This window comes from Chionomys nivalis, chromosome 19 (genome assembly GCF_950005125.1).
Source record: "Chionomys nivalis chromosome 19, mChiNiv1.1, whole genome shotgun sequence".
Taxonomy (NCBI): domain Eukaryota; kingdom Metazoa; phylum Chordata; class Mammalia; order Rodentia; family Cricetidae; genus Chionomys; species Chionomys nivalis.
Window position 1 is genome coordinate 54,436,195 of NC_080104.1, and position 25,762 is coordinate 54,461,956.

General features: G+C 48.7%; 1 protein-coding gene across 1 annotated transcript; it reads left to right on the forward strand.

Annotated features, from left to right (window-relative positions):
* The first annotated feature begins 96 nt into the window (after positions 1-96).
* Lss (lanosterol synthase) lies at positions 97-23,437 on the forward strand. Its single transcript, XM_057751155.1, has 22 exons — positions 97-151; positions 332-500; positions 2,419-2,557; positions 3,805-3,913; positions 4,452-4,573; positions 6,966-7,062; positions 8,222-8,357; positions 8,877-8,985; positions 9,383-9,501; positions 10,299-10,396; positions 11,034-11,061; positions 12,298-12,354; positions 12,920-12,991; positions 13,832-13,882; positions 14,396-14,545; positions 15,121-15,217; positions 15,583-15,688; positions 18,409-18,474; positions 19,122-19,202; positions 20,038-20,208; positions 20,905-20,983; positions 21,461-23,437. Exons 1-22 carry the CDS (start codon positions 138-140, stop codon positions 21,590-21,592), a joined length of 2,202 nt encoding a protein of 733 aa, XP_057607138.1. The 5' UTR covers positions 97-137; the 3' UTR covers positions 21,593-23,437.
* Positions 23,438-25,762: the final 2,325 nt, after the last annotated feature.

A 25,762-nucleotide genomic window follows, 5' to 3' on the forward strand; every position in this document is an offset into this window, starting at 1 on the left:
CGTGATGCTCTGATTGGCCGCGCTAGCATCGGCCCACCCAGCTATTCCGGTCGGCCCAGGCTCGCGCCTGCGCAGTGCGCTAAGCTGTCAGTCAGGTAAGGTGCTGGCAAGCCGGTGGCCGAGAGTGCGGTGCTGTCATGACTGAGGGCACGTGAGTCCCGGACCCTGGGCCTCCCGCGGGTGCTGCGAGGGACGCGGCAGGGCGGTGGCAGGGAAGGTGCCCGGGCAGCAGCAGGGTGGCATGGCGGGTGGCTCTGCACGCCTGGGTTGTAGGCAGCTCCACCTGGGTGGAGCCTAACGATCGCTGCTTTACTGTCGCTGGCCCGCTCAGGTGTCTGCGGCGGCGAGGGGGACCCTATAAAACTGAGCCGGCCACTGACCTCACCCGCTGGCGGCTCCGCAATGAGCTGGGTCGGCAGACATGGACGTATTTCCAAGCGGAGGACGACCCCGGTCGAGAACAGACCGGGCTGGAGGCCCACTCTTTGGGACTGGACACAGTAAGTGTTGTGATTCGGATTATTTTGTATCTTCCCCCGTCATCCTCAGGCGCCATATCACCCCAAACCTGGAAGTAACTACAGACCAGCCTCTGCCTTGTCTTTCAAGAGCCAGTCCTGAAACAGGAGAGAGCCTTGTTCAAAAAGCGGGCAGCTCTCCAGTAAACAAAGTATATGTGAGTGTAGTGGAACACCAAGAAAAGCTCCATATAAAGGGATGGGGAAGGACGAAGTGCAGATAATGGACTCCACTTATGAAAGAAGGTGCAAAGCCAGCTGGTTTTGCCGTTTTTGTTCTGGGTGGTGGATTAATGCATAAAATACATTGGGACTGAGAGTATAAAATTTAAGGTTGAGCTGCTTTTTCAAATGCCGAGTTCGTTAGAATAGACTTTGTGTCTGACTCGTTTCGGTGTGTGATGGTTTGTGCTGGTTTTATTTATTTGCAGTAATGAAGCTTACAGTTTCTATAGAGTGGTGTGAACCTAGGCGTGGGGCATTTCTGTATTTCCAGCCACTCAGGAGGCTGTTGCAGGATCTAAGATATGCCTTGGCAACTTAGTTAGACCTTGTCTCAAAAAAAAAAAAAAAAAAAAAAAGAAGTTGGGTGTGGCTTTAACCCCAGTGCTCAGTGCTCAGGAGGCAGAGCAGGTGGGTCTCTGAGTTGGAGGCCTGTGTGGTCTACAAAGCAACTTCTAGGTCAGGCCTGGCTACCACATCTCAAAACAGCAGCAAACAAGCATAGCAAAAGAAGTGATGAGCAGCTCAGTGATTGAATGTTTACCTAAGTTCAATCTCCAAAACAGAAACAACAACAACAGCAAAAAGTGTGGTGACTTGGGGCACGCAGAGACATGATTGAAGCAGCCTTGTTCAATCACTTCATCCCAGAGACCTGTGGAAGAAGTTGCCCTAATTTGATTTTATTTTGAGCACTCTACTTTGATAAAATCTTTGATTTGTAAGAGAATTACAAAGATGGGTGTGATTTTGCTCGTATTTACTGTTTGGTTTAATCTTAATAAAAGCTTCTCTGCTGAAGCAAGAAACTCCAATCAAACTAGATTAGACCAAATTAATTGCACTTGTTTAGCAAATGTGGACCAAGACAGCTAGGTGGGGAGAAAAGCCCAGCAAACCCAAAACACGAACTTAAATAGCCTGTGGGAGTGGCCCTGACCTTCTCCAGGGGATGGGTCAGCTCTTGGCAGGCTGGGAATTGGAGTCCAGACCAGGACAACTCCCAGGCCAGGGGCTTCCAGTCATCTACAAGGGGAAGTACTTGGACCTGACCTTGTTGTGTGCACAGCACGTACACAAGAAACTCAGCCAGTCATAGAATAGTTAGCTAACAGGCCTCTTCTTTTCTTGGTTTTTTGAGACCAGGGTTCTTTGTGTAACAGTCCTAGCTGTCCTGGAACTAGCTCTTGTAAACCAGGCTAACCTCGAACTCACAGAGATCCACCTGCCCATGTCTCCCGAGTGCTGGGATTAAAGGTGTGCATCCCCCCCACCCCCACCCCCGGCCACTAGCAGGCTTCCTGTGAGTCCTGGCCATCAGTTGGGAAAAACTGCTCCGGTGATCCGCTGTGCTATTATGTCGGCCCTGTCTGAGATGGTCCCCTCAGTATCAGTTGGGCATCCATGCCCTACTTTATGCTCTGTGCTGTGTTTATTTAAGATGTTTTGAAGTTTTGAAGAAATTTGCAGATTGGTTGTCTGGAAAGTAAATCATGACAACAGAGAATTGCGTTTTTACTTTGCTGGTGTGATCTTGTCATCAAAGACTTGTTTCAGATTGAAACCATTCAAAGTTTTAAAGTAAATTAGATTCACTATTTTGACATGGATTGTGAATGAGGAGGGTTCCTCAGGGCACCAGGCAACCTCAACTCTCATTTTTTCTTTCTCTTTACAGAAGAATTATTTCAAAGACTTACCTAAAGCTCAAACAGCCCATGAGGGGGCCCTGAATGGAGTGACATTTTATGCCAAGCTGCAGGCTGAGGATGGACACTGGGCGGGTGATTATGGTGGACCCCTCTTCCTCTTGCCAGGTAGGCACATGCTATCCTAACTCGAGGGCAAGGCTGTTCTGGACTGCTGGTGGGTGGGGCCTTGACCTACACTGGTAAAGCAGGCTGAAACCCGGCAGCCATTGGAAGAGCTCTGGGGGAGGGCGGCCTTGTCGCCCAGTCATCTAACTGCCAGGATAGGGAATGATGGTAAAGCAGATTAGCCCAGGGTAGACTGGCGAATGCTCTAATAGTGGAGGCAAAGGGGTCTCTTGGAGAGGGGGACGGGTGCTGTCGAGTCTCAGTGCAAGACGGTACTGTCGGTAGAAGACCCAGACCGTGCCATGACACTGTAGACAGGCAAGGGGATCGGTGAGGAGCTGGTATCCATGCCTGTGCCGTTTGAGCACTACAGTATCCTTTGTAAGCTTGCTGACAAATCGTAGCTGAGGGAGTTCTGCAGGAGAACCACAGGTCCAGGTTGGTGAGTGGTAACACGATTGCGTTTGAACATGCGGGTCTGTGATCTAGTTTAGGTAAGACTTTTCACATCCTGGCAATGTTTCTTTAAAGAAACCCATATTCATGCATCCAGACCCTTTTCCTCGTTGAGTTTTAACTCTTATCTCAGTAGCCTGAATTCTTATGAGAATGTGGGTTTGTTTCTGTAGTAGCTGCCATATGATGCCCTTCCCATGCTATGTCATGAAATATCATGGACATATGATATGGAACTGCCTGTGGATGATGAAGATAGGAGTGTGCACTCAAAGACCAGGCATGGGATCAAGGTTTCCTGTATAGTGTTGTCTATCCCCATATGTACAAAGTGACACATACATAAAGTTTATAAAACAGAACACTAAAATCTGAGTAATAACTATTATCCTATCCGGGGTTGCCATTTTAGTATTTCAGTCCCAAGCAGATGTTAAAGCAAGACCTGGTCACCCCCTGCAGTCCCATTGATCTTGAACTGACTCATAATAGGCCTTCAGAGCACTTGTGGGTGGCCTCTTCAAGGCTCTGCCGTGTTTCTCTGACCCAGACTGTGGTATGGGTGCCAGGCATCACCACTTGGGCTCTGCAGGCCCTGACCTGACAGTGTTAACTGTATTCTTCCTGGTGTTTCCAAAGTCATTCGGCCTAGGGAATGGCCTTTCTGGGAGATTGCACGGGAAGGAAGCCACAGGGCATCTGTGCGTCAGGATGGGTCCTTAAGAAGAAGAACTTGGGTTTAGTGGCGCTGAGCATCGTTCCTAATGTGGGACATCCTTCTCACCACACAGGTCTCCTGATAACATGCCATGTGTCACACATCCCTCTGCCAGCTGGATACAGAGAGGAGATGATACGGTACCTGCGATCAGTGCAGCTCCCCGATGGAGGCTGGGGCCTGTGAGTGTCCGGTCGCACATATGTACATGCGTGTGCTTGCGTGTGTTTTTATGTAACTCTTACTTGGGTTTCCAGGCGACAGGATAACTGTAACCATGGACCTAAGGTGGGGTGGGAGAAAGCCTGGTGGGAGGAGAGCAGCTGGTACCTATGCGAAGCCTGACCAGGGTTTTACTTCTAATGTTGTGAGTCTTGAGACTCACATGCCAAGTTAAAGCCATGGTGTTTTAAAATTGTGGAGGCAGCAGAGATGGCAGCAAATGTAGGGCCCCACAGACCCATCTCCACCTGCTTTTTTGATGTAGACATTCTGGGAGCAGAGGGCTAGGCAGGCCCTGCCCAGCTAGTTTTGGAGCAGTTGGCTCTCCTGCTGGGTGGACTAAACTTTCCCACAGCGTGCTTCCTGCGTTGTCATGCTGGTAGGAGATGCTTTTAGTAGTTTTTTCTAGGTGGACTTCACTGCCAGTATGCCTTTATTTCTTAGAAATAGTGACAGATGACAGAAGCCCTTTTCCCACCAGTCTCATGTTTCCATTAGGCATGTTGAGGACAAGTCCACGGTGTTTGGGACCGCCCTGAACTATGTGGCTCTCAGAATCCTGGGTGTTGGGCCTGATGATCCTGACCTTGTACGTGCTCGGAACATTCTTCACAAAAAAGGTATGTACGTCCTGTATGGCACGTGGGGTTTGTGTCACACTGACACAGTGAGCTCTTGTAAATGGGAATTAGTAAGATGCACCTCTAGTTGAAACACTGGGAAAAGCATGAGTAAAGGGAAATTGTTGAGCTGTGTAATGATTACTAATATTAATAATAATTATTCATTTTAATTATTTTAAAAGACTTTTTGGGTTTTTTTGTTTATTTTTTTTGTTTTTGTTTTGTTTTTTTTTGATTTTTCGAGACAGGGTTTCTTCGTAGCTTTTTGGTTCCTGTGCCTGGAACTAGCTCTTGTAGACCAGGTTGGCCTCGAACTCACAGAGAACCGCCTGTCTCTGCCTCCCGAGTGCTGGGATTAAAGGCATGCGCCACCACTGCCCGGCTATTTTTTTGTTTTTTGAGTCAGGGTTTTTCTATGCAGCTCTGGCTGTCCTGGAACTCACTCTGTAGACTAGGCTGGTCTCAAACTCAGAGATTCATCTGCCTCTGCTTCGCAAATGCTAGGATTAAAGGTGTGTGCCACCACTGCCCAGCTGGAGACTTACTCGCTTTTATGTGTATGGGTGCCTGCACATATGTCTGTGCACCACTTGTATGCAGTGCTCGTGAAGGCTAGAAGAGAGTGTCGGAGCCTCTGGAGTTGTAGTTAGAGATACAGACCTGCTAGCCGTGATGTGGCTTCTGGTAACTGAAGTCAGGTCCTCTGCAGTTTGTGCTTTTAACCTCTGAGCCCTAATTTTATTATTTTTAATTAATTATTTTCTTTGTGTGTTTGTTTTGTGAGGTGCGTGTGTGGATTATGTGTGTGTGTGTGTTACAGTACACATGGAGAGGTCAGAGGACAACTTTGTGAAGTTGATTCTCTCCTTTCATCATTACCTGAGTTCCATGGATTACACTCAGGATGCCAGGCTTGTGTGGCCAGTTCTTTGCCCACTTAGCACAGCTACAACTTGAGTGCTGTCATGGTTTTGTTGTTGTTTTGGGGAGGACAGAGTCTCATGTAGCCCAGGCAGTCCTTTAACTTACCCGTAACCAAGGTTGGCCTTGAACTCCTGATCTAACTGCTTTTTCCTCATGAGTGCTGGGGTTACAGACATGCATGACCATGCTTCATGTATGTAGTGCTGGGGTTTGAACTTAGGGCTTTGTGCCTGCTAGAGAAGTATCCTACCAGTTAAGTTTATCCTTAGCTCAAAACAATTTGATATTTTATATTCTGCTTCCTTCATGAATTGATAAAGATTTAAAGGCGCCATGCTAACACAGTGCTTGTGGGACAGTTCATGGAGTCTGCCCACAGAAGGCAGCTGAGCTCAGGTGCACGTCCCCAGTGAGGGCCCTGCTCATCCCTCCTCACTTACATCTTTGTGCCTGGGCACGGCTACTTCTCAACTCACCTGTGGCCTTTGGAGACCGTTCCAACCCTTGCAAGCTCTGTGGCTCCCCCTGCTCTCAGAATAGAGCTTGTCTTGCATTACCAGTCTGCAGCTCGTCATGTGGTCCAGGACCTGCACTCCTGTCTCGCTCTTTGCTCCATGATCAAGGGTCTCCTTTCATTTGGCCAAAGTGATTTCCTACCTCTAGATTCCCATGCGCTCTGTCCTCTCACCCCACTGTCCACCTTTGCCGTGCTGTCTTGGAAACTCCTCTTCACACTTAGAGTATGTCTTAAACTTCACTCCTTCGGGCTCTCTTTCTGACTTCCCAGGCTAGAGGAAGCGTTCTGTGTGCCTTAGGAAATTCTGCAATCTCCTTTCAAGTGTTTGCCCCTGTTGTGATAAGTAAGTCATCATAACCTCTGATGGTCTTGATCACGTGCTCTCAAAGTTTTCTCTGTTTCCCTGTTGCTGTCTTGTTCTGAGGCCTGCCAGGAGGAGGGACGTGCTTGAACCATGCTTCTGCTGCAACTTTCTCAGTCTTTCTAACTTCGACACATTTGGATTTAGGAGAGAACTTTAAAAATGTGTATAAGTCAGTATTGCCATGTGCTGCACAAAAGGCTGACCATTGCTTGGTAGGGGCGGGAGTGGCTCTGAATGTGGGCTGCATGCTAGACTGTCTGCAGTCACTTGTGCCAGGCTGTCTGCTGAGTGGAAACGCACAGATGCACAGCTTGGTCTTGGCTGTGCAGCACAATGCACAATACGCAGCACTGGCCTCTTCCTTTCCTCGCTGAGCTGCCTTCACAGGTGGCTGCCTTCATGTGTTCCTTCTTAGGGATAAGGGCTGTAAACAGCTCTCCTAAGGTTGGTTATGCTTGTTCCTGACCAGGAGTTACTGGACCCATGGCAGGCTGACCCTCAGTTCATGCAAGAAGGGGTACAAGAGATAGCTTCAAGCCAGTGTTCACACGTAACAGTAACTAACACACCTTTTCTCTTTCCAGGCGGTGCGGTGGCCATCCCCTCCTGGGGGAAGTTCTGGCTGGCCATCCTGAATGTTTATAGCTGGGAAGGACTCAATACCCTATTCCCTGAGATGTGGTATGTTGTCCTCTGCCTTCTAGTAGACTGATGGGACCTAACGGGGTGGATTAGCCTTTCACTAGAGGCCCTTCATGTGTTCTACACATAGATAGAAGGGGGTTCTCTTTTCAGTAAGAGCAAGCTGTCAAACCACACAGTAATGGAGCAGGCTGTGGGACCCTGGAGGGTATTTCCATACCCATTGTGTGGCTTGGTCTTTGTGGGGATACACAGCAGATCATATCTGGTAATTACAAAGACTTGGAGCATCTTTAGGAGTAAAGGAAGAGCCTCCTCCATCCCTGTATCTCGTTTTCTTAACTGATTTGATAAGTCCTAGATATCATTTCACCAATGAACACTTCCACGTGCATCTTTAAATTTTTTTTTATTTTTTAATATTTACCCAACAGAATAAATTTCTATTCCTTACTAACTGAAACCTATTGTCAGTGTTTTTATCTTTTTTTGTGACTATTTTATAAGAACATTGGCTCTCTATATAATGCATATATAAATTTAACCCCAGGTTAAATAAGATCTCCAGAACTATACAGAGTTCAGGCAGAGCCTGCTGTCCTAGTGAAGACAGAGTTGAGGGTTCCTGTAGTCGATAGCTTTCATATGCAGAAAGATAGGATGTGAGGGACCGCTTGGAAGACTATTAGAGTCCTGAACAAGGACTAAAAGGCTTGGCTCTACAGCCTGCTTGAATGAGTGGAAGATGTGGCAAATGCCTGAGCCAGTAAGGGGCGTGGAGAGAGCTCTCCATGTGTGGGGCAGGGCGCTTGTACTGTTTCTTGAAGTATGGAGGTATACTACAACTGAGCTAACATCCAGTGGTCCTTCATTGGCAGCTCTACCAGCTAGATGCTAGGCTTGCCTGGGGAGGTGCAGGCAGAGGAAGGTTTTGTCAGGCTAGAGGAGGGTGCTGAAGTTTGGGGCTAGAGAGCTTCTGGTCTGTGTCCCTACACTGTAGGGCTCCACATAGGACTCCACATGTGTGGAGCACAAGCTCCACAGTCATTTGGCATTAGAATGCAGAGTGCAAGCATGCATGCACATGGATGGATGTACTCACAGCAGCATAAGTGTCCATGCTTGGAAGAGCCCAAGGCCTCAGGGCTCTTAATAGTGGAGCCTATGTCCTGTCCCACTGACAGATGCTCTCTTCTAGGTTGTTTCCTGAATGGGTACCTGCACACCCTTCCACTCTCTGGTGTCACTGCCGGCAGGTCTATCTACCCATGAGCTACTGCTATGCCACTCGGCTAAGTGCCTCAGAGGACCCACTGGTTCAGAGCCTCCGCCAGGTAAGCCTTATGGTCTCTAGGGCCCTTGTAAGGCTATGGCTCAGAGTCCCTGGAGCTTAAATGCATCTTGGTTCTCTGGGGTCCAGAGGAGTCTCTTTGCCTTCTCACCTGTAAACAAATGATAAACTGCTCACAAGGGCCTGAAAGGCATCTGCCATTGTACAGTGTTCCATTGGGACTTGGAGAGTTCACAGGCTGCAGTCCTAACCCGTGCTTGCAGTCATTGTTCTTGGGAAAGAGCCCTGAGATGGACTTTGGAACAGGATTTGCACTAGGGTGGGACTTCGGCTCTTGGACTGGGACAGCTCCTCAGATTAGCCCTGGTATCACTGAACTAGCTGGGCCTTACACCCTGTAGTGGTGGTTTGCTGGGTGTCTCCACCCCTGAGAAAGGATGTGACCCAGAACCCTGAGAATGTACAGCCAGAGATCACTCCTGGTTAGAGCTAGTCCATCTTCTGTGTTTGGGAGGCTTGCCTGCTGCTTCTGCTAGGCACTCAGGTGTCCCCTGCCCTTTAGGAGCTCTACGTGGAGGATTATGCCAGCATTGATTGGCCAGCACAGAAGAACAATGTGTCCCCGGATGATCTATACACGCCACATAGCTGGCTGCTGCATGTGGTGTATGGTAGGTGCTTCCTGAGGGTTGGGAGATGATGGTCAGCCATCCACATAATTCATTCACTCTGACTCACTCTGTCAGTGCAATAAATAAATGGCCCTGGAGTGGAAACTCAGAAGATATAACCTTGCTCTGGTGCCCCAGCAAAGACCAGCTGCTGTCAGGTCACCTAGGTAGGACAGGGCAGGGTCATGGTGGGAGGTAGGAAGCAGCCCTTCCTAGATGAGAAGGAGGAAGCACAGATGAAACAGAGTGAGTGGGAGGAGGGATCCCTGGGGAAATGAGAGGCCAGATGCTGGACTGTGTAGGATCCATTCCTGTCTGTAGGACTAGGGCAACCTGTCCAGGAATGCCAGTTGTCCTCTTCTGTTGCTGAGTGTCCCCAATGCCTTCTCCCCTTCAGGAATCCTCAACCTGTATGAACGTTTCCATAGTACCAGCCTGCGGCAACGGGCCATCCGAATGCTGTATGAACATATTGTTGCCGATGACCGCTTCACTAAGTGCATCAGCATTGGCCCGGTCAGTGCCCCCATCCTGGGTGCCTGCGGCACCTTTGGTGGCAGTGAGGTCCTGTCAGATGCCCTAGGAGCTAGGCTCTGTGGAGTTAGGAATGTGGCAGGCTTATTTCCTGGATTCTGGGTCAGTGTATTTGAAGCACCACTTAATATTCATTTCCTAGACTCCCGTTCTCCTACCTGGCTCTTGTCTAAGAGTCTGAGAACCTCCTGGAAGACTACTTTCTGAGCTTTCTGGTCAACTGAGTGGGGTGTGTTTTTCTACTTACTTCCTCATAGATGACCCTAGATAATTCATCTTATACCCTTTATATAAGAGTTATAAGTGCCTAGGGGTGTAATGCAAACAGCAGGATCCTCATGTTTACTTCTGGTCTCTCCCATCTGTCTGGGGATGCCAGGCTTCTAGTCCGACCAACTGTGCACAGGCTTTGGGACCTTACAGAGCACGTGCCTGAGGCTGAGTAGTCAGCACATAGTGACCAGAGCTAGTGGAGACCCAGCAAGGAAGCTGTCCTCATAGATGGGAGATGATCAGGATGTGGGTTGTAATATTGGGGACTGCACTGTGGTCGGCTGCCCATAGGTTCTCTGGATAAACTGAGCTTCCTCCTCCTTCTCTGTGGACTCTTGGTCCTTGTTTGTCACACCCTAAGCTGACTCAGAGTCTTGAGTGACATTGCCTTCAGTTTGAGTCTCGGGGCATGAACGCATAGAACACTTAAGAAGCTTGTATTAGAACAGATGGGGCCCCGTCCCAGGGTAAAGTTGCATGAGTCCTGAAGCCCACGTATCCTGCAGATCTCAAAAACCATCAACATGCTTGTTCGTTGGGCAGTGGATGGGCCCTCCTCCCCTGCCTTCCAGGAGCACATCTCTAGGATCCCAGATTACCTTTGGTGAGTGTGACTGAGTGGTGGCTGGGGTGTGGTGCCAAGTGCTGACCATGGCATGCAGCTTAATGCTGACCCCTATGCCTCATCTAGATAGGGGTGCCAGGGTGTCAAACTTATGAGAATATTTTATGGAATCAGGGGCACTGCCAGTTAGATTGTCTTTGGGAAGATTTTTTTTTTATTACCTAGCGATGACTATGGATAATTCCCAGAGTCAGAGCCAGGAAGCCTGGAAGCAGGCAGTCTTAGATTGTTGTGAAAAAGGCCAGTGGACAAGAGGCTTGTCAGCCCTGTACTGTGTCCAAGGTGGGAACTGTCACAGTGACCGTAGCAGGAAGGCTTAGGCACATAAAGGCCATATTCTCTCTGGCGGTGTGGTGTGAGCTGAGAATAGCAAAGTAGACCTGGCCATAGAAGGTTCTATTTACCCTGGCATGGACTAGTGCTCCCTGGGTAAGCCACTGTCTTGTTCCTGCTGGGTGTAGGCCTTGTGCTTGTGAGCCCAGCTGGGCAGCCCTGAAGTCAGCATGGTGGGAGGTGGGAGATCTGTGTGCTCTTTTGCTTGTGTGTGGCTCCTGATGGACAGCTAGAATTCCAGCTTTCACACTGTCCCTGACATAATCTTTTCTTATCCCCATAGGCTGGGCCTTGATGGCATGAAAATGCAGGTAAGGGCTATGAACTGAAGCTGCCTCTCTTCGTCACCATCCCTGCTTATTTATTATGATTCAGAAGTGCCTGTCAGGCATGGTGGCGCTTGCTTAGAGTACCATCTCTGAGCTGGTTAAAGCAGAACGATTGAGTGTGGGTCACAGTGCTATACAGCAAGACCCTATTTCTGAATTTAAAAAAAAATGGGACAGGGTTGGAAAGCCATCCCCACTACAGTTTTTGTAGTAAAAGAGGAGAGACAGAATCACCCTTTATTCCTCGTGTCTGTGGGGTTGGTCTCTTTGGTTGCTGTTCTCATGGGTCCATCTGTAGTCTTTCATCAGGGTAGACTAAACCATGGCAGATCTAGACTCGGCTCAGACCCTCCAGGAACCATCCTCTTGCTGTTGGGAGGGAAAGTGGCTCTGGGTGGGAATGGGCTCTCTGTGAGACCACATGGAACCCCTCTGTTGGGTCACTAGGAGCTGTGTGCGCTCACCTAATAGGATTGCCCTAGAGATTGCCCTCTCGCCACCAGTACAGGAGGAGCCTCTGGGGCAGAGGGACGGGCCCTGAAAATCGTTCCTTTCTTGGTACCCAGTGGTAAATGGGGATAGCACTTGGTGTATGGTCACCTTTGCCCTAGATCCTCCTAGGGCTCTGGCCAAAGGGTGGGCAGTTGAAATGCTTCTTTCTGGTCAGGTGTTTGCCTGGGATCTTTGGCCACCCAAGGAGCTGTGAGAAACTTAAGTCTATGATTACCCTGTAGTGTTGGGAGCTGGGGTTTCTGTCAAATATTTAGAGATTCCTGAACAAAATCCATTGTGGATTTGATCATCCATTTCCTGCACTGAGACCCAAGAGTGTTGTCCAGAAATTCAGGGTTCCAGGGTGGGATTTGAAGTGAACCTTCCTCACCCTGTCAGGGCCACAGTAATGTGTCAGCTGGGTCCCTAACCCCTCAGGCATATTTGGAAATGGAGGAGCTCTATTTCTGTCTGTCTCATGACTGGGGTACCCTGCTGTCATGGGTGTGGAGGAACCTTCACGGGATCATGTGGTCCTGGATATGTCCTGAGAAAGTGCTGTTCTACTGGGACTTTAGAGGCAGGTAGGGCTCTGTTATCCATGGCTGCCTGCAAGGCTTAGGGTTCTTTCTGACCTTTGTCAGCTGCTTTGGTGCACAGGGCACACCCTCGGATTCTAGGAGTCAGTGGATGGGGTTGCTATAACAGCTCGTTGTCTGTGAACAGGGCACCAATGGGTCACAAATCTGGGACACGTCGTTTGCTGTCCAAGCACTGTTGGAGGTGAGTGTGCGGCTCTGTTTCTCTGCAGCCCCATGTGAACTTCCTGTGTGTGTGAGCCACACGTTCACCCTGAGGAAAATGATGCTGCTTCCTGCCTCTGCCCCTTGAGCTTCCCATTTGCCTGGCTCCCAATCCCCTGTTGATAATCCTCTGGAACTGGACGCTAAATTGGGAAATAAGCCTAGGGAGTGGAGAGCAGGGTGGTACCTGGGCCGTGTGGGCTTGAGGCTCTTAGAACATTAGCTGCTATGTGAGTTAGAGAAAAAGTGTTTCCTTGCCTGTGGGAATGCAAGCAGTGAAATCCCGAGGGTGTCTTTGGACAATTGGGCTGCCTAAAGTGAGGCCTGGCAGAACAGGTGGGACTTTGGTAACTGTCCAGGGTGGTTTCTTCTGTCCATTACTGTCTTTAGTTGTGTCTCACTGTTTTTTCTGTCTTTAAAGCTGAGAGCCTCAGGAAACGTTTCCCCAGACAACTCTAAGATGCGTCATTTTCTGGGGGTGGGGTGGCAGGATGTCGCCAGGGCACCGGAGGACAAGCTTAACCGTGCTATTCACTGTCTTCTAGGCAGGTGCACACCATAGACCTGAGTTTTTGCCCTGCCTGCAGAAGGCTCACGAATTCCTGCGGCTTTCACAGGTGAGGCCTGCGCCCTTCCTCATCTGTCCTGCTGCCCCAAGCTGGCTTTCTTGGGTTGTTTCTGCCCTGTTCTGACCTGCCCTTGCCATGTTGGTACAACTAGTCATCCTATGGTAGCTCTGGCTGCGGCCCGTGGTAGCCCATCATCAGCCAGTGATTTCTGTTCTTCATGCCAAAACACCTGTGTGCAGGGGGCCAAAGCCAGCCTGTGGCACAGTCAGGAGTTGTGTCCATGATCAACAGCCTCTGGACATGGTAGCCATTTTTGAGTTGCCAGTGCCTGCCTTCCCTGAGACCAAGTATGGCCATATCAGTATCTCTCATCCTTGCCTTTCATAGCCACCTACACCCCATCATGTACTGCTTTCTTAGGCTGGCCTTGCATACCCTGCTTCCGACATAGTGGATGCCTCCAGCTTTGATACCACTGGCATCCTCCTGCCCTAGAGTCCTTGTGCCCCTAACCCTCTGTCCTCTGATCCCACCAGGATACAGCTTCCTCAGGAGCCTCTATGTAGCTGTTACCCATGTGCGTCTAGGGCTGTTGGGAGTGAGTCAGCACTGTCTTCCACAACCAGGCCTGATCCGGGCCCTACACTGAGCAATGGGCCTTTAGCCCATCTCAGTGGACCCTGCTGCATTTGCAGACCTGTTTGCTTTCTCGTTGACCTGAGTCATGCAGCTCAGTAGTGAGTCCACAAGGCTGGGCAGGAGAGTGGATTGTGTAGCCCTCTCTGGATGATCTTATTTCCTAGTAGTGATGTGGTGACGGGTCTCATGGGTGCCATGCTGCACTGACCATGTTTCTGTTTTCCACATACGTTCCTTGCTGCTCTCCAGGTCCCAGACAACCTTCCTGACTATCAGAAGTATTACCGCCAGATGTGCAAGGTATGTGTGGGCAACCCACCCGAGCCAAAGCCCAGCTGTCTTCCCTTTGGCTTTTTGCTCTGTAGATGCCTCACGTCAGGAATTCATCATCCCCTGAGATAGCCTACACCTCTGTGGCCAGGCTTCAGGGCAGTTCAGATGTCTAGCACACACAGATGCTGAGCTGGAGTGTTGAAATCAAGGCAGAGGACATAAAGGACCCAGAGCCAGCATTAACCTCCTTTGGTATAAGGGCCTGCTTTTGGCTGTAGGTTGTGGAATGAGACATTGACGTAGCTGCTGCCTCCCGTAGTGGGGTCCATAGGGAACCTGTGTTACTGTTCAGGTCCCAGACCACTTTATTGCTAAGCTCCAAGGGCCGTCAGGTGGGCATGAAGTCCTATATAGTCCCTGTGCTGAAGCTCAGGTCTCTTCAGCTATGCCCAGTTTAGGTACCACTGTGCGGTGGAGAGGCCTCTGCCCTCCTGTTACAGCTCTGCAGGGGAGGAGCACCCTTACACTCTGTCTCTGTAGGGCGGTTTCTGCTTCAGCACTCTGGACTGTGGTTGGATTGTTGCCGACTGCACAGCCGAGGCTTTGAAGGCTGTGCTGCTCCTGCAGAAGCAGTGTCCCTTCATCACCGAGCACATCCCCCGAGAGCGGCTCTGTGATGCTGTGGCTGTGGTGAGTGTCCTACCTTGTGTTTACGCCCTCTTCTGTGGTTCTGTCTTAGCAGACCAAGGTGAGGGTGTAGGAGCATCAGAATCTGAGACTGTGAGTCCTGGGATAGACCCGGGGTTAGAAACTTGGGCTGGGTGTGTACATAGGGCCCTGTGCTACAAGAGATGGTGTCCAAACAGTCCCAGAAGTTACAAGGAGGCTGTCTGGTCCCTGGGGCTTGTCTTCTTGGCTCTAGAGCTCAGGAGCTCCTCATATCTGTGCTGAGATTTCTGCAGGTCTCATTTGGAAGGCCTGGTGGTATCCAAAGGAAAATTGGAAATGTCTGTTCATTTCTGTGTGGATTTTAGCACACTTGTTTCCTGTGTGTGTCTTTCTTACTATGGAGCTCTGCATTGGCCTGACATTGGAATGTGTCTCCAGATATTGTGGGCAGCTGCATTGAGCACCTAAGGGCTCAGCATGGAAACTGGCTTCTTATCCCTCGCTCCTGTCCTATGGGTTGTCAGTCCTGCAGTGCTTTGGGAAAGCATGCTGTAAGTTGTGTGCTTTGTTCTCAGTCCATCCACCTCTTGTTACAGTTGTTGGGCATGAAGAATTCTGATGGAGGATTTGCTACCTACGAGACCAAGCGTGGGGGACATTTGCTGGAGTTACTGAACCCCTCAGAGGTCTTCGGTGAGTGTGTTGACTAGCAGTTTGGCATATAGGCCAGGCCTGGCATGCTGGCAGGTCTGTGCAGAGCCCTCTCTGGGTCTCAGAGTATGGAGTATCTGTATTCTTGGATGAATGGCTGTGGTTCTGTCTCGGGCCATGAATGAAGACCTTTTGCTAGGTTTCCACTCTCCTGCTTATTGACAAAGCTGTGTGTCTTGCAGTACAGGTGTACAGGTCTCTGCCCATTGTACTTACGTTAGCCACACTGCCCAGGTTGATCTTGGGGTGACATCTGGGTGTAAGTCCTGCATGCTCCAACATGTGCCTGAATTCTACGGTTCCTGAGCCATAGTGGAGCTCAGGTGCCTCCTCCTTTCCCTTTCTAGGAGACATCATGATTGACTACACATATGTGGAGTGTACCTCAGCAGTGATGCAGTCTCTGAAGCATTTCCATGAGCACTATCCAGACCACAGGGCAGTAGAGATCAGGTAAGGAAGGCGAGGGCAGTGTTCTCAGACAGTAGGCCGTGACTTCTCAAAGGATAGTGGCTGGAGTAAACAGAGGGACAGTTTCAGGTGCCTACAGATCATCAAGAGTCTGTGAGTCTGTGTAAGTCTGTGAGTATACATGTGTGTACATGTGTGTGTGTGTTGGTCTGGGGAAGACAATACAATTGTAACACAAGAATGGGTTATTTTTCCCATCTTCTTGAACATGTTTTCAAATGAGCATACATATCTCATCAGTGTCCAGGTAAATAAGTGCTAAGTGTTCTTTTGTACTGAGAGCCGGTGAATGGTCAGACGCTCTTAAGATTGTCATGTGGAGACCCTGCCATCACGTGATTTCCCCCCCCATCACTCCATGAAGGGACTGCCCTCCTGTCTTCTCAGTCACAGATTCTTGTTGCTCACTTTGAACCTGCCTTGATAGAGTCCCCCCATCTATATACATTGGTTCTTTCACTGTTACACAGATGTGCAGGGAATGTTTTACTTCTGTGGAAGTAACCATATTACAGTTCCTCCCTTCCTCTGGCTCTTGCATTCTTTTGGTCCACGTTGTTTGTGATGTTTCTTGCATCTTGGAGGGGTTGGTACAGCTGTTCATTTCTCTCCGTCTGTGGTTCACTATTGGGCCACTATGACATAACAACAGTTCGTTGGTCTCAGAGGCATGACTAGTTATGACTCTTTGTGATATACCTCTCATTATTACTGTCTCCTTTCATTGCTGATGAAGACTGAAGGCAGCAGTAAAGTAAGGGTGTAAATAGATTTAGAAGGAAATGTGATAGGCATATCATATCCATTTAATAAAATAATAGCAATGGACTTCTTATTGGGGTCCATGATTTTTTGTAACCAGGAGCTTTGCCTTGGCTTCCAATATCACAGTTACATCACAGCAGAAGGCAGCGACATTGCAGTGTTACTATTATGTTAGTGTTGTGTTACTATTGTATTAGTGGGCGTGTCTTACCTGATGTTTGCACTGTAGCAAGCAGGCCTCATAGCTGAGCTGGACCCTTGGTTCTGCCCCAACAGCCTGCATGCTGTCTTCCAGTATTGTGAAAGCCAGATAGCAGGGAATGATTTTCTACTTTTGTTTTAGCCTAATTTTGCCAAAGCTTATGGTGTCTTTAACACTAAGGACTATCTAGTTTTGTTTTGTAGCCAAGAACAGTGGCAATAGCCCTATGGTGTGAGGGGCTTGGCTAACAGCTTCTAGGGAGGTCGCCCTAGAAGCTCACTTCCTAACATTGAGTCAGTTCACAAAAAAAAACATACATGATAGAACAATACACATAAAAGAGATTAAGCCGGGAGAGATGGCTCAGTTAGTAACATTCAGACTGATCTCATTTGTCCCCACGAAACATCAGTCCAATGCCTCCGTCTCACCGCCTGAGACTGTGAGCCTAACTGAACTCTTTCTTTTATGAGTTGCCTTTGTCATGGTGTCTCATGAAAATAGAAAGTAACCAGTATAGAAGGTGGCACCAGGATAGATTGGTGTGACAGACTTAACCATATGGCTTTGGGGAGGAACGTGGGAGGATTTTTAACTTTGGTCTAGAAAAGGGGTTGAACGCTGTACGCAGAGCTCAATGAACCACCCTAGTAGGAGCATGGAAGACAGTGCTGAGAACTGTGCAGACCGCAGAGGAGACCTCAGAGGCCCAGCTCAGGAGGTTCCATCTGGGAACAGTATCAGCAACTGGGCTAGAGACTATTCTTGTGATATTTTGGCAAATAGTAGCCAATTTCTGCCCTCTCCTAAGAACTTGCCTGAGGCTAACTGTGTGAGAGTAAGTTGCTCATATGCAGGTGCACAGTGGACAGGAGTAAATGGGGGCAGAAATACAAATGGACAGTTTGAAGGGGAGAAAGAGCACTAGGAAATGCATTGTGGTAGCCAAGGCCTGTGCAGGAGGAGATGAGAAAATTGAGAGGCCTGGCCTGAAATGGAATAAATGGAGAAGCACCCTTAGGGCCAGACCACACCAGCTCGTGAAAATAGACACCCCGAAGAATTTTCTAAATGAAAGCCGCTATAAATGATTCAGGGGGACCAGGCTTCATCTCAAGTGAGCACCAGGTTCTATATCAAGTGAGCAGCCCAAATCACTGTTGTTGTGGGTGGTGGTTTTATCTAGGTTTTATAGGGTTTGTTTGGCCCCTGACACTAGTGTCATTGGCAGTGGCTTTGGTAGATTTCAGCGCTACTTCTCATGAGGTCCTTGTCTCCAAAGGCCGTTTTCCTTTGTGTTTCTTCTGAACTTTGACAGTCTGTTTGCCCCTTCTATGTCCTATAGCTACATTTTTCCTCTCTCTCTCTCTCTCTCTCTCTCTCTCTCTCTCTCTCTCTCTATCTATCTCTCTCTCTCTCTATCTCTCTATCTCTCTATCTCTCTCTCTCAGGGTTTCTCTGTAGCTTTGGAACCTGTCCTGGAACTAGCTCTTGTAGACCAGGCTAGCCTCGAACTCACAGAGATCCACCTGCCTCTGCCTCCCAAGTGTTGGGATTAAAGGTGTGCACCACCACCGCCTGGCCATTTTTTTTTTTCTTCATTTTTGAACATTTGTTTTGATCTGTTTGAAGGGGAGAGGCCATTCTCACCTTTCTGAGACCATTGTGTAGGTGCGGTTGGGGAAGGCATTGATTCTGCCTACAGTGTTCATTGGGCTCATTGCCTATGTTGCAGGGAAACCCTCAAGCAAGGCCTGGAGTTCTGCCGAAAGATACAGAGAGCTGATGGCTCCTGGGAGGGGTGAGTAGGCACTTGGGCTCACCTGCAGAGGGGTTGGTGGGAGGTGGTGACATGTGCATGGGGTTGGGAGTCTGCCCTTGCTGCTTTTTCCCTGGGGGGCTCAGGAAGAGGAACTTCCTGGCTGGTCATATTCCCTGACTGATGCTTGGCCTTCCCTTAGCTGAGAGCTTGTGTAGAGGGAGCAGTTGGGCTGCATGCTGGGAGGGTCCTGTGGCCTAAACACGATTGCCCGCCTCCTTGTGTGCATTAGCAGTTCTTTGTGTCTTGTGGAGGAGCATTGGTTGAGCTGGGTGAGCGGCGCCTCTTGAAACAGCGTCCACACTTGCACTGTGTGGAATGTGTGTGAATGCTGCTCTTAGCAGCTGCCCAAGTCCCTTCCCCTCTTTGCTTTCCCTTTCCAACCCTCTGTCCTCTTCTGTATGTCTCTTATTCTTCAGTTTTGTGAGACAGGATCTTGCTGTGTATCTCAGGCTGTCTTTAAATTAGCAATCCCCCTGTCTCAGCCAGTGCTGGAAATGTATGGTTGTACCACCATGCTCCCTCTCAGTTCTGCCCTCTGCTTGAGGTTGTCCCATACCCGGGAAGAGTGCCTGTACTCTCACTTGGAATGAAGACCAAATCTGACCTTCTCTTTTGTCTCCCTCTAGCTCCTGGGGGGTTTGTTTCACCTATGGCACCTGGTTTGGCCTGGAAGCTTTTGCTTGCATGGGGCATACCTACCAAGATGGGTAAGAGTAGCTCTCAGACTGACGTCAGGCGAGGGCATTGCCATAATTGTTCTGGCCTGTCTTACTTCTGTGATGAAACACTGGCCAGAAGCACCTTGGAGAAGAAGGGGCTTACTTTAGGTTTATACTTCTAGGTCATAGTCCATCACTGAAGGATGTAAGGGCAGGGCCTGACGCAGAAACCCTGAAAAAAACCCCACTCAGCTGGCTTTCTCACACAATGTGGACCTTCCCACATTCTTTAGTTGATGACCTCTCTTCTCAGGTGACTGTGTTAAATTGACACTAAAACCAGCCTAGTAATGTTTTGCTTGGGTTTTTTTCCCTTTGATATTTGATTTTATTTGTTTAATATTTTAAAACAATGAGTGAAGATCACTGTTTCAGAAGAAGGGAGTTCTGAGTACTTATTTTCTTGGCTTATAAGCCTTGGCTAGGTGTTACCTCAGAGTCTTACAAATCTTTGTCTCTCATCCTAAGTGAGGAAGTACTGGGGTCTCACTCAGGAACTCAGGAAGAGGCTTGGTTCAGGCCCTGCCTCTGACTGCTTAGCCGATGCTTCTAGACCTAGTGGGTTTGGAGTAGGGAAGTTGTACTAAGCTAGATGTGGCCCAGGGACCCTGGGTCTGTTTCCATGTGCCCACATAGTCAGCTTGCATATGGCTTTGCTACAGAGTGTTTTTCTCTGTGCTCAGCAGCCCTGTGAGACATGTACACCTATAGCCACTCACCTCAGCAGGCCCCTCCCATGACCCAAGGCAGCCTGTCAGTAGTAGGGTATAGATAGCGTAGATCCTCCCAAGACATGGTGTCTCAAATCTCTTCCTCTCTACAGGACTGCATGTACAGAAGTGTCTCGGGCCTGCAACTTCCTCCTGTCCCAGCAGATGGCAGATGGAGGCTGGGGGGAGGACTTTGAGTCGTGTGAACAACGGCGTTATGTGCAGAGTGCCAGGTCCCAGGTCCACAGTACATGCTGGGCCCTGATGGGCCTGATGGCTGTGCGGTAAGGGCGGTGGGACCCATCATTGGGCATACTAGGGGTGCTCGACTAGGGTGTATAGATGTGGGAAGAGGTCAAAGGAGCCACAGGACTGAGCCATTATCCTTCCATTACTGTGGATATCGGCAGCTTCAGAAGTCACACACTGTATTCCTAGGCTAAGTGGCAGCCAGTCTGGCTAGGTGGTTCCCTTTAGAGAGACTTAACCTCTCTATGGTCTGTTTATCTATTCAGAGTCAGTACCTGTTGGCAGAGCAAGAGAAGCTGGGGCCCAAGGAAAATGAGTGAGGTGGCTGTGGTGGGGAAGTTGCCTTCCAGTAGAAAATACCAACCGCCTCAGTGTTAAGAGATACTTTGGGTCCTCCTGTGTCCGTAGCTCATACCGAGTTACATGTATTGCCATGTCAGAGGATATTCTCTCCATAGAAGACATGGTTGACATGCTGACATGGCTGGCACACGGTGCTGATAAGATTCCCAAGGAGATGAAGACAAGCCTCATGCCTACTCTGCTCACTGTCCGTCCCCGTGCTTGCACCTGCCCTGCTTCTCAGGGCTCCTGGGAAGGTTGCAGTAGGAGTCTCAGGTGTTCTGGTTGTTAAGGTGTCTCTATCATCGGCATAGTATTTGTTTGTCCTCCTAAGATGTATGTTGATGCCACATGCTAGGTGTGTTCAAGCCTGTCTTCTTGCCCCTCAGGCATCCCGATGTCGCTGCTCAGGAGAGAGGAATCAGATGTCTGCTGGAGAAGCAGTTCCCCAATGGAGACTGGCCTCAGGTGTGCAAGGACCATGCGACAGTGGTCCCAGTGTCACTTTCCAGCTTGCCCACTTTGCTGTGCCCACGTTCCTCCCAGGGTGCTTTGGAGATCTGGGATGTGTTGCTGGGTCTTGAGATATTGAGCACATTTTGCTATTTGTAAGGGTGCTGGCTGGGGAAGGGACTGGATAGTTGATGTTTCCTCCAGAACCTTGGCTTTACCATCGTACCTTCACTGACAAGACGTGCAGATGGATTTTTATCTGTCCCTGTGGTTACCAGAATTTTGGAGACCACTATTCCAAGGAAGAATGTTTCCTTCAAGCTCTAGTCTCTGAGCTGGAACTTGTGCTTCCTTGCCTTTGGTTGCCTGTCTTTGGTTCATCAGCTCTCCCCAAGCTCTCTCCAAACTTGCTCTGGGGCTGGGAAATTCAATAGTCAGGACCACCATCTAGGGACAGGCTCCTTAACTGTTCATTTTTCTGTGTTCTTCTAGGAGAACATCTCTGGGGTCTTCAACAAGTCCTGTGCCATCAGCTACACAAGTTACAGGAATGTCTTCCCCATCTGGGCCCTAGGCCGCTTCTCCAGCCTGTACCCTGATAATACCCTCGCTGGCCACCTTTGAATGCATGTCTGCTTATGTTGCAGCTGGCCAGCATCATCACCATGCAGGTCCAGGCGAGACTGGGGTTTCTAGGCTAGGTGGTAGGAGCCTTCTTATCCCTGCTTTGGGCCTTGTTGTCTATTTCTGTAGACATGAAGCTGGGGATAGGGTCAGGTTAGTGTCTTTAGGCTCTTGTCAGTACATATTTAGTTCTGAAACTAGATTCCATGAGAAACGGAACCAGATAAACCTTGAAATCCAAGGAAGCACACTATACCTTACAGCTCGTGGGTACATCCTTCTTGAATGAGTGAAACTAGAGTTTTTATGGCCAATGACTTCCTTGTGAGAGGAACAACTGGCTTCTTCACCTCCTTCTTTGTCTATTGTGCAATGGGCCTCTGACCAGACTCCTGTTTGCTGGGCTGGCAGAGTTTTGGCAACCCAATGGTGCTGGTTTACTTAGAAAAAGGCTCAGTGGGAAGTGAGGCAGGGCCCTTTACTGTGTCCTGAGCAGTGGCTGTTGTTCTTGAAATACTAGTTTTCCAGAAAGGAAATACAAACTCGCTTTATACTAAAAATGTCACTAAAAGTGATTTAAATGACCACTGACTCCCTTAATAAACAGACATTTTGGGACTGGAATGATGGCCTAGCAGTAAAGAACATTGACTGTTCTTTCTGAGGACCTCGGTTTGATTCTCAGCACCCACTGGTGACTAACAACCTTCTATAACTCCAGTTCCCTGGGGATCCAATGCCTTCTTCTGGCCTCTGTGGTCACTGCACACATGGTGCATAAACATACATGCAGGCCTAACACCCATGCACATAAAGTAAAAATAAATCTCGAAAATAAAATATTAAAAACAAAACAACAACAAAACCCCCAGGCATTTCATCCTAGAGATTCCTGAGGCAGTGTGGCATAGAGGCAGATGCAGCATCCTATTCTACCCCTAGATTGTAAGCATGTACACGTTGTATGTTTTCTTGGGTACAAGTTCTGCTCTCCAGTCATCTTGTTAAGATAGAGGCACATGTGGGAAGCCACACGTAGAATGAAACGGGTAGGGTAGATAGTGGTTGTGGTGTTCATACTGGGACAGCACTGTAGCAAGGACAGCTGATGACATCCAGCTCACCACTTAGACCCATTCAGTCAGCCAGGCAGTTGTAGCCCTCCCGGGACCCAGGAAAACATCTGTGACACCCAAAAGCCATTATGAACCCTTTTGCCAACTGTACTTTGAGTTCAAGTGAGGGCCAGATTTCTGGGGTGATGCTTCTTGGGGGTGAGCTCTGAATTCTTGATTTCTGACTCTGTGTGTCTGGCCAACATGCAGGCAGAGTTTGGGGTTTATAAAGTAATAAGTTCTCCTTGAAGTTACTACTTTTCTGCCTGGTCATGGTGACCAGGGTCCATCCTGGTGCCTTCTCAATCTAATGCTTTCTACCTCTATTACATGTGGACTGGTGGTGACTCCAGCCTCTCCCTGGCCCATGGTCTTCCCGCAGACGAGCAGAGAGCTGTCAGATCTGGCTTCTCTGCCCAGGATCTTCTAGGCCGACCTTCTGCCATGGTGCAGATTCCCTGAGGCTTTGTGCCACCTGCCTCCTGCCCAGCTCCCACCACTGCCAGCTGTACTGTGACTCCTCGGGCTCTGCCCCCGAAGATCACAACCTGTGCTGTTGCCTGCACAGTCTCTTGGCCTCTGCCAGCAGCAGAACAGATGGGTGGTGAATCACTTAATCTGCCCCTAGCAGCAGCAACTGTCCCTCGGAATTCCTAGTCACAACCAGATCACTGTACGAAATACACTTACGGGACCAATTCTCTTAATAAACAGACTGCTGATGAACATACACCGTAGCGTGTCATGCTTGTCTGTGCTGCAGATCAGTCCTGCTGTGGAGCTGTCAGTAGGGTGCGCAGGATTACCTGCCCCAGTTTAGAGAGTTGGTGGGGGACACTCACCAGATTACAGTTCAGAAGTCCTTAAAGATTCTTCAAGTTTTAGCTTATAAGGAACAACTTTAGAATCTGCTGGAAGCGTTTCCTGTGGAGTTGTAGTAGAGTCCCTGTATTCCCTGTGATGGGAACCTCAACACCCATTTCTAACGTATTCTTTAGTAGAAAATGTTGACTGTTTTTCCCTCATGAAAGCTTTCCTGTGTGGTACTCACTGTGACATCATATTCACCATGTAGTCGAGAATGGCCAAGCTTGAGGGCAGTCCTGCCTCTGTCTCCTGAGAGCTGGCATTACAGTGTGCTACATGCCCTGCTGAAGGACTTAATGGGAGCTTCTTTTTTAAATAAAATTTTGCTGTATGCTGATTTTTTTTGTTTTCAAGACAGGTTTTCTCTGGAGTTTCAGAGCCTGTCCTGGAACTAGCTAGCTCTTGTAGACGAGGCTGGCCTCGAACTCACAGAGATTCGCCTGCCTCTACCTCCCAAGTGCTGGGATTAAAGGCATGTGTCATCACCGCCTGGCCTGTATGCTGATTTTCTTGTTCTCTATTTTAGCAAAAACAACTATATGGTAATCTGTTGGGACCATTTGTAGTCCTGGCCTCCAGCTGCTCTTCCCTGCTAGTGACCTTCGCTTGGCCTTCTGATTTCAGCTACTAAAAGCTGTGTCAAAGTTGTTTACCAGCTTTGCTTCCTGAGCGCGTGTTGCCTTGCCTTGAGGATCAGGGGAGGAGGTTTTCACCTGTCGGCCCACCTGACCGTGTTGGGTATATAAGCCTCCGTGGCGCTATTCAATAAAGGGCTTCTTTACCAGTGACTAGAGGTCCGTGTCTTTGTGTGTCTTTGTGTCTTTCAATCTCCAGCCCCTTGCCTGAGGCTCACGAACTGAGTAGTAGCGCATAGAGCACAGCTGGGCATCGTGCGCTACAGTAATACATAGTTAGTCGACTTGATTTATTATTTTTCCTCCCTTCCCCTCCTCCTTTCCTCCTTTTCTTCCCTTCCTTTTCTTCCCTCCCTTCCTTCCTCTCTGTAGCTCTGGCTGTCCTGGAACTCATTTTGTAGATTAGGCTAACTTCAGACTCACGGAGATCCACCTACCCCTGCCTACCAAGTGCTGGCACTAAAAGCTTGTGCCACTACACCAAACTTTCAACTTGATTTATTTTTACCTCAACTCTATTTCATCTCTGTATTTTATACAGGTAGTGTTTTTATGTACCTGTAGTATAAACTACTACTTTTTAAAGTTTCAGAAGTTTTTATTTAAAGATTTTCAGAAGAAATAAATCAGAAAGAGCTAACAACCTGATCAAATGTACAGCTCCCAAACAGCCTTTGGCATCTAACGAGTCCCGGGAGGGAAACCGCAGTCGCCTTGACCCAGTTAAGTCTCCTGGCAGTCCCGCAGTGTAGTAGAGTGAAAGGATTAGCTCTTGGTCAGTGGTCGCTATGAAAGTCTGTTTATCTATAAGAAAGGTCTTCATAAAATTATTTTTTAATAATAGGTGTCTACTATGTGATAGCTAACTGACTTTTCAATTTTATTTACAGAGGCTGTTTTTCCCAAATCTGACCCAGATGAATACGGCACTCAGTTCAGATATATCAGCAGATTCTCCCTTCCCCTTCTTGACTGAGCTACCAACTTCTTGTCTTAACTAATGCAAAATATAGCAAGCTGTGAGAGATCCAGGCTGTTAAATGTGCTAGGTACATGGATGCTGCTGCGTTCGGTATAGACTTCCTCAAAGGATATTTTAGGATGTGTAGACCCAGTAATACCACAGCTCCTTAAAAAAAAGAAAAAGAATAAAGCCTCATTCATCCTATGACTGTGTAATTTTCACTAGGATCTACAGTTCTCAGAGCAGCAGGGACATCTGAATCTATGAAATGTCACTGCCATCCATCATCAAATACAAGCAATAAAATTTAAGAACTAAAAAATAACTCAGAAGAGCCGGGTGGTGGCACACGCCTTCAATCCCAGCACTCAGGAGGCAGAGGCAGGAGGATCTCTCTGAGTTCGAGGCCAGCCTGGTCTACAAGAGCTAGTTCCAGGATAGGCTCCAAAGCTATAGAGAAATCCTGTCTCAAAAAAAAAAAAAAATACTCAGAAGAAATAACTGCTTAGCCCTAGCTCCCAAGCTAGGAGGATTTGGTTGGTGGAAACAGGGAGGGCCAGCCACCTGACACAGAACAAAAGAAAAATAG